The sequence below is a fragment of the Cyprinodon variegatus genome, unplaced genomic scaffold (assembly GCF_000732505.1).
Source record: "Cyprinodon variegatus isolate N-32 unplaced genomic scaffold, C_variegatus-1.0 Scaffold197, whole genome shotgun sequence".
Taxonomy (NCBI): Eukaryota; Metazoa; Chordata; class Actinopteri; order Cyprinodontiformes; family Cyprinodontidae; genus Cyprinodon; species Cyprinodon variegatus.
The window spans coordinates 742,340-751,382 of record NW_015150650.1 but is presented as its reverse complement, the minus strand read 5'-3'; the positions used below and the strand labels follow the sequence as shown (position 1 = coordinate 751,382).

At 41.5% G+C, this 9,043-nt stretch overlaps 1 protein-coding gene across 8 annotated transcripts in view; it reads right to left on the bottom strand.

The window, feature by feature from the left end:
* Nucleotides 1–8,705, bottom strand: part of LOC107087863 (autism susceptibility gene 2 protein-like) — a 445,596-nt gene extending 436,891 nt beyond the window's left edge. For 6 of the 8 annotated variants that reach the window (XM_015379659.1, XM_015379665.1, XM_015379661.1 and 3 more), the window contains exon 1: nucleotides 7,371–8,704. In XM_015379659.1, the coding sequence (XP_015235145.1) occupies nucleotides 7,371–7,694 (324 nt within the window). In that variant the 5' untranslated portion in view covers nucleotides 7,695–8,704. Of the gene's footprint in view, nucleotides 1–7,370 lie in introns of all 8 variants that reach the window. The other 2 variants (XM_015379664.1, XM_015379666.1) reach the window with 2 other exon arrangements.
* Nucleotides 8,706–9,043: the final 338 nt, after the last annotated feature.

Sequence of the window (9,043 nt, the reverse complement as noted above, 5' to 3'; positions counted from 1 at the left end):
ATAATAATAATAATAATAAAAATATTTAACCGATTAATCGAATCGAATCGTATCGTGGTGTATTCTTGAGTATCGAAAATAATCAAATCGTTGGGTCAGGAAATCGATACTGAATCGAATCGCCATGATGGATGTGATTTACACCCCTAGTTTTTAATGCTCTTTTAATGCTCTTAGAAATAATTTTAATGCCACCAACAGGTACCCGTCGACAGGCTGCAGCCATATCCCGAATTCCTCGTTTTCCAACCACTTTTGTTGAAATTTGCTTTTTTTTCTTTGCGATCAACTGGAAGCGGTTCCACGCAAATATATCGTGATATAATATATCTGACAAAATTGTTTTTATAAACATTTTTTTTTAATAAAGCACTTTAAATGCCACAATAAACACATTTAATGAATTTTAATGCCAATTAAGGCCTTAATTTAAAAAATAATAATTTAAAGACTTTTAATGATTTTTAATGACTCGGCTACTTTCCGATAAAGAAAATTTGGAGCAGTTCACCAAATGAACATCCAATCAGTGTTGGCTGTGAGGCGGGTTGAGGTGTGACGCAACGAGAAGCGCGACAGTTCAGTCTAAAGAACATGGCGGCTTCAGCCGATGAAACTAGCGTTCCCGTGGTTATCGAGCAAGTTTTATCGGAATTACAGAGTATTTCTTCACTGAAAGAAGAGCAAAACACTGCTCTAGAGGCCTTTCTCAGAGGAAAAGATGTTTTTGCTCTTCTCCAGACTGGTTTCGGCAAGAGTTTGATCTATCAATTGGCTTGTGCCTCGCTTGTGGTTGTGTTTCCATCGTTGCTCTGTTAGTACGTCATATGCTTCGTTGATCTGATTGGTTTATTTGGCCCGTCTATCACCAACATAGGCCAATCAGCTAACCAGTCAGGTTACAGAAACCCTGTACATGTGACTAAATCCACTTGTATTAAATCAAGAATGATGAAACAAGAGCAAACAAAATTTCAGTTGAAGCAGATAAACAGAAGGATTAGAGGAGGGTTTGGAGAGTTGGGGGGAGGAGGGGGATTTTTTTCGGGGTGGCACACGCACCAAATGGAGCAAATCAAACATCTTATTAATACAGTGACAGATGGATAATTGTGTCATTTCCATTATCTGCTCACTTGTTTGATACCCACTGGGAGGCTTTAAGCTGTTGCCTGTAATTGTTTTACAGCACTGCTGCAAGGTGACAAACTATCCAGGAAGTGTTCAGGAAATTGCACTTCCATAAACGACAAACAGCTCAAAAATGTGGATCATTCTAATTTATGGTCCAAACTGTTCCCTTTTACCTATTTTTTTTTTGTTTTATTTCATTGCGTTCAGTCTTACTGCACAGATAGAAAAACATTCTCCTAACCAGCTTCATAAAAAAAAGCATATAAAGATTCTATAGAAACTGTAGAAGTATATTTTTCTCAAGAAGCCTACAGCTGCAGAATGTCTCTGTGTGAATCATCTTTGAATCACTGCAATGCTTTTTGTTTTTTTTTACCAAACGGTACATAAGGTGAGTGTGAAGAACTACCACTGCTGTGCGTCTACAGTCAATTTGCACAGGTAAGTAAGCGGCTTTCCTATGTGAAGCCTGGGAATTCAGAGCAAATAAACACGACGTAATCAAATGCAGCCGTGGCTGTAAATTGCTTGGGGCTGTAATGAAATGGGTTACGGGGAGCAGGCGAGACCACCGTACAGCCTAAGTCCCATCAGCGCAGAAACAGAATATCAACAAGAGGGAGTAACGGGGGATTTTAAGAGTCAAAGTGCTTCGAAGAAAACCTCATAATCTGCAGATGCAAACACATAGCTGTAAAAAGAAAAGGATGCAAGCACTGAAATGATGCATGTACCTAAAGGATACACAGAGGTGTGTAGAAAGACTTTCAATTAAATGAGGGAAATATTGATTCAAACTATATAGCAAAATCTAAAACCTAAACTAACACCTTCTTCCGCGGCTATGTTCTCAATCAATAAACTTAAATCAGATAAAACATCCTGTGAGGTGAGCAGAAGAACAGACGGAATATAAAAATTATACAAGGACTTTCAATGATCGAGCTCCTTCTCTCTGCATGCTCCAAGAATACTACGCTCTATCCTTCTGGTAAAGGAGGATTGTACAAAAATCGGAGTAATATTTTGTAGTTTTTAATATAAAGATATGCAAATAAAAGGCTGAATTTAAATATTTCGTTAATGCAAGGCTTCTTAGTGTGACCACAATTGAATATGCTTTAAAGTTCCTACTGTAGTACATCTTTAAGAAGAAAAGCTGTGTTCATTTTAAGGGCCTATATCATATAATATAAACTTTTTCAGGTTCTTGTCCTTCAAAGAATTTTCTTGGCATCAAAGCAAACTTCTCGTTAAGGTTTGTTTAGGTCATTGAGCCCCGTTTCAGCAATTTTCATCTCCAAAAGGAGTCCTTCTGATTTATGAACGACATGGCAAAGTAGAGAACATGCCCCTGAGATGGGGTGACCCAAAAACAACTTTTACCCTGCCCAAGAAAGAAAGCATTTGGCAGGAGCTCAGAACCAACCCGTTTAGGTCTGGATGGCTTTTAGAACCTTGATTCACAAAGAGTTTAATCATTAAACATGATGCAATTAAATCTGGGTGGAAGAAAGAACAACAAAAAAGTAATATTTCATTGTATTTATAGCTAGTGTTGACTTTGGATGACATAAAAAAGCATGATATGCACAGAAAATTTGGAAAATTCAATATTCCTCCCAAAATCCTGACGTTATCTTCTCTAATGGTAATTAATCCCATGCTGTCTAGTAAAGGGCTGGTTATCCTACTGCAGCAGTGTGTCGCAGGGAGCTTGTCGCAGATATTTTTGATCTACGCCCAATATTGAATTGTGGTCTGCACTATGTTATCCCACGCTACAAGGCAAGAGGGACAATGATGAACTAGTTGTGGGTCTAGATACGGCCGAGGCGGTGAGAACGTGGGGGCAAGTTTGTGCGACAATGGAGGGAGATGAGGGCGAAAAAGAGCTGGGATCCAGGTGGAAAAAGGGTCCCAGCGTTCTCGCGCACCTCGCTCTTCTAGCTGGTCCATCCTGGCGAGTCTTTTTCCCACAATGGCGCTCATACAAACAAAATATGCCGATAAGGTACCAAACAGGAAATACGCATAGCGTAGAGCGGATGTAGATTTGCGGATAGAGACTGTCTGTGGTCGTTCACTGCGACACACACGCAGACGACCTGGTTTCTGAGCATAAACCAAGCTTAATACATTAGAGCCACAGATGCCCTGGGGCACACTGACGGAAGCAAGGCTAACAGATCCTCTAAACACCATCAGCACTTCCACAATGCGAGTCAGGTGAACCTCCAGTTGCAGGACAAACTTCTACATCCTGCGCCACACTTCCGAGTCCAATGACATCATCAACATATGTGTTTTAGAAATAAAGAGTTTGCAGAAAGGTTGGTAATCTAGGGAGAAACTCTGGTAATTCAATTAGCAGAGTTAATTAGATTTAACTCCGTGGAATAACAACAACTCATTGGTGGAACTAAATCTTGCACAGCTGAATTAGACAAGTGTTGAACGAATGGAACTTACAACATGTAACACCTGCACAGAAAATCTTACACATTAGATTTTGCTGTGTTGGATCTTTACATTGTCCCAGAGAAAAGTTCCAGGTGAATTAAAAACAAAAAAAATAGGCAAAGACTGCATGAACAGGAAATATATCCAGGTAAGTTACATTACATTTTAAAGATGCTGGATGGATTTGAACAGAAAAGCACCGCTCATCAGTCACGTCAAAGAGGTTAAGAGCAGCACAGAGCGGCTAAACTGAGGCCACGCTGCCTTACTGGAGGATGACGCAATAGGTCAGAGCTACTCCCCAGCTGCCGTGTCCTCCTCATAATTGATGAGTAATTAGCACAGGTAGCGTAGGTCATGAGTTCCACTCAGGCATACAGCGAGCAGGTGAAAGCATGAGTCACGGTCGATCATGCGATGCCTTCAGAGGGCACGCGCTTTTTAAGAGGGTGTTTCATTCCTGGCAGAGTGGGGTTAAAATGCAAACAAATGATACTTTTGTCACTTTCGGTAAACAGGAGATGAAAGCGGCATGAAGGGAACGTACTCACTTCATCTCCTCACATACACACAAATCAAAGGGCGCTAAAAAGCTTATTTTAACTTTACCAGATCCAGCAGCACCCTTTAATAAGCGCTCCCCATTTGCATGCAAATCAGACCAATTACCAGCAAGGAGCTGGCATGCAAGTATCATTTCACATAGAGCTATATCATGCCTCATTTGCTTAGCCTTGAAACATAAGCTTCTATGTACACAGTACAGCGCACTGTTACTCTCTGTGTTCACTCAACACTGATTTAGCATTTGACTGAGAAAACCATTATTGCTGGTAAATGTGTAAAACAGAAACTAGATAATTATCTAGCTCTCACCTCCCCCGCCAGCGTTTTTTTTTCTTCTTTGTTTTTTATTATTTTTATGAAGATAAGCCCTCAGAAGAAAAGGATCCTGAGACACCATCACTACTGGAGCAATGTACAAAACTGGTGTGAAACCTCCTGAACTAAAATGACAACTGCATGAGAGCAGACGTAAGAAGATTACCAACAGAGCATGAATTTCACCCGCATTTTGACAGACAAGCCCATCTGAGACACTTTGCTGCCTCTGAGTCTAAAGTCTTTCCTTCCCAGAAGTGGCGTCCATAAAGCTTAAGGGACAGAGACGCTTGAATATACAAAACTAAGTTCAGGCATATCTACAAGACATATAAACAATTATTTTGGGGGTACGTGTAGCAAGTTTCTTCAAAAAATAGGCATAAACACAAAGACTTTCTGTAGTTTCACAGTCTGTAACAAGAAAGCTCCTTCGAACAAAGAGAAAGCAATCATGATCAGTCTTTATGATTTCTTTTTTTGAGGTTAGAACACAAACAAACGCATTGCTGTAAACTTGCTTTATCTGAAACACTAAATTGATCAAACATAAAGGTACAATAATAACAGAGGGAGCAGAAATGAAAGCATTAAATGTTTTCCTTTTCTAGGTTTCCTGATGAGAGTGGTCATTAATTATTTGTAACAGCAACAGAAGCAAAGTTAGAGTGAGTGAGAGAGCAGTCACTGTGATACAGGATGTTACTAATAATCTGAAAGAATGACTAAATGATGAGCGTTTACATTTTAGAATTGAAAATCCCTTTACTATCTCACAGTGGGGAATTTGCCGCTCGGTGATTGTTTTAGTTAAAATTACTAAAAAGGCACCGCCTGTATTTGCACTGGAGTGGCTGTATCTGTCAGGGTTTCGTTGAGGTTTTGAGGACCCAAATTCAGAGGCGAGGAGGCAGAGGTGAGTTCTAGAAGTTTTAATGGATTTCTCACAGGCAGCAGAGGCAGAAATCTAGAAAACTCCAATATAAAAATACAGAACAAACCAGAACCATAGAGAAACAAAGACAGGACTAAATAGCTGATTGGGAGCAGGTGTGAACAGAGGATTCTAGAAGGGAGCTAGGGAAAAGGAGACCAACACAAGAGGGTAACAGAGGGCAACCAAGAAAAACCTAAGAGCTCAAATATATCTAGAAACCACAACAAAATAGGAATCAAACCAATAAAACTAGAAAACAAAGAAACACTTGAATCAATGTGAAACTGAAAACTCAAAAGAAAATTTAACAGAACCAAGACCGTGCAAGAATCCTAAAAAAAAAGACTCGACTCTGAGATACTCCCACGAGCTCTGACCTTTTGGAATCCCACATGCTTCGCTTGAGACTTAAACAGAAATATGTTGAACACCAAAACATTTATTTTCAAACATCTATTCTAATGTCTTACTTTTATAAAATGATTCAACTTCAAGCCACTAGTTGGCAGCACATCCCGTAAGAGGCTACCATTCATTTGCCCAGCAAGTTCAGGTTTACCGCAGATATCTTTCTTCAGTGTAAATGTATCCAGAAAAATCTTATCGTGAAATGTATTGATTCGGCAAACTTTGCCAAACCACGCCCCCTACTCTTTAACTTTGGTTCTTTTCCACTCAACACCTATTTCCACATTAAAGTTAATCGCAACCTATTGCCCTAATGGTCAAGGTAGGTTTCCAACTTGCCATTTTCCCAACTGCGTGTGCTGTTTAACAACTGATGTCTCTGCATTTTTCTGCTCTTGAAAAGCACAAACTAAGACACAATAATCCATAGCTGATGGATTCAACAGATGGGATTAGGAAAACTAGTTATCACCACCGACTGAGTGAAGCTTCCAGTTGGAGTGGACTACTGGTTGAGCAAATCTGACTAATCAGAATGTAGGAAGCAGGAGTCGAGTTATAACTAGTGTTGCGCCGATGCTATTTTTTGACCCCGATAACAGATACCTTTCTGTGCAGTATTGATATCGATACCATCAGTTTGTAATTGATGTGTGTGTGCATATATGAAGAACTGCATACTACTTAGATGTTAAATAATTGCCATCAGGAAATAAAGCAGAAAATAAAAGACTAATACAAAGTGAATCCAGTAGAACTTTTTGTAAGTACTCGCCGATATTGATACCAACATTTTAGTGCTGGATCGGGGCTCTGCCTGATACTGGTATCGGTGGAAAAGTAGTTATGACCTGTTATTACCATCACTCAATTGGATATGACAACAGAATTGTGTAGTTGTTGCTTTATTTTGGGGTGGGAAAAAAAAGGTAATAGCTTGTATCTTAAGTAGCATTCCCAGAAGTACAGTTGGGCTAATTGTACCACAAGAAGCAATGTAATACGGCACTGATAACAAAAACAACAATTAGATTAAATCTATAGACAGAAAAGCTTGTCTGGAGGGAAAGCTCCTGTCTGACATCCAGCATACCAGAGAGTAATAATAGGAAGAGACAAATCAACACATGATTTATCAGCCAGTAACAGATTAGATCCCACAGTAGACAGTTTATCAAAGGGCAAAATGTCAAGAGAACACAGAGATAGAGTGAATAAGATTATAAAACAACACATCAGCCATAGTCAAAAGTGACAGGACATTATGCCTGTTTGTCTTCTCTCAATAATTAACAGCTGAGACATAAAACTTTCTCAGATTTAATAACCCAGAGGGACTCCAGGAGCTCCCAAACATCTTTATAACAACTCAGACCTGCAAACAAACAGATATCAGCAGCCCTGAGCAGTGATCATCAAAGGATTAGGTGATCCAGCCTTTGCATCATTTCTAAGAAATAAGTGACAGATTAGAGCAGCCCTTTGGTGGCCTTATTGACCTCCAATCTGAGCAAAGAAGAAGCAGAAGAAGCCAACTCCTTCTTACCTCCAGACGTTCCAGGCTGATGAAGCTGGTAATAGCAAATCCATCAATGATATCCTCCTCCTGCGAGCTGGACTCCCGTCTCTTCCTGCGAGGGGGGCGCGGGGCTCTGGCTGCGGCCGCGGGGAGAGGCGCCTTTTTACAGGCTGGGGAGGCGGCGTCTCTCCCGGGACTCTGTCCCTCCCTGTCAGAACAGGAGGAGTTGGGCTCTGGGCTGCGGGCGTCTTTGCTCCCCGGTTCCCGCAACCTCCGCACCCGGTCCCGCTTTGCCCGGCATCTCCGACCCTGCTTCACTTTCCCATCCATGTTATTGGAAAGAGCTTCCATGCAGCGTCAAAAGAAAGAGAAAAAAAAAAAAACTCCACAGGACGTGCACGCCCACAGACCGTATAATAACAAATAACAGACACCAGACTGAGAATTAGAAGCTGCGCTAGAACGTGTGGAAAAGCGCGGCGCGCGCGTGCGCTCGTGCGCCCTTGTGTTTCTATTTGCGGGCGTCCGCGTGCGTCAGCGTGGATGAGAATGCGAATAACGCCGGAAAACACTCAGTGACCTTGAGTACAAACCTCCCCGATTTTTTTTTCTTTCTCCCCACTACGGCAGGCAAATGTTCAAGTATCCCACACAGGCGGCGAGGAGCGAGGCGCGGATCCGCACGCTTCCACCCCCCCACCCCCGTCACGAATCCGCACCGTGTCGACGCGGTGTCCGTTCAAGCAGGTGCAAACTGTGGAGAAGGGAGAGAAAAATCCGCGCATCGAAGCCGCCTAGTAACTTTTTGTTTAATCAGCCAGCGATGTTGTAGGCTGACCGCGCAGCGTACCGCAGACAGCGCAGAGGAATCATGTCGCTGGCCGTTGTTCTTTTCCACCTCTCCAACCCATGATCCAGGATCCAGAGCTGTCAGAAGCACGGAGATCGGGATAATATCCCAAACAACACCTTAATTCCGCAGGCGATGCGTTGAGTTTCTAAATTATATTCCTCCTCTTGCTTCCCAAGTCAGAGAGCTGTAGATACTTCTGCGCAATAATCCTCCCACCCCCCCATCCAAAAAAAAACAAAAAAAAAAAACACCCGAACTGTCCGAATAAGCAAACCATCCAGTGTGAAATCCAACTCCACAAGGCGATGAAGCGGTCTCTTCCAGCTCAGATTATGTTGAGTTTCCTCTATAAATCCACTCCAGTCCGTCCTCTGGCTTCCCAGTTGGCTCACTGGCTCATGGTATTTTCATTTCGCATAATAAGGCTTTGATATGTGTCCTTAAAGCGACAGGAGTGATTAAAATCTCCTCTCCCTCCCTTCTCTTTCCCTTCATCCGAAATTAAGAGACGCACTTGAGCTTCAGAGAACCCACATAACTGACGTATTTCCGCCACCCCTGGCCTACAATTTACCAAAGGAAGGAAGCTGGTGTATAAAAAAAAAAAAAGAAAAGAAAAAGAAAAGAAAAAAGGGAAGAGTAAAATCTTTGGATGTATGCTTCAGATATATTTTGTATTTCTGTCTTCAAAAGCAGATGTTGCATCCAGGGGCGCTACCATTATTATTCCAATGGGTGGTCAGCAGGGGGGGGGATTTTAATTAGAACAGTTGAAATACTGAAGGGCATTATAATGCTTTTCTGCACAGCACTAAAAAAACTGACATATGCACAATTAATAAATGCA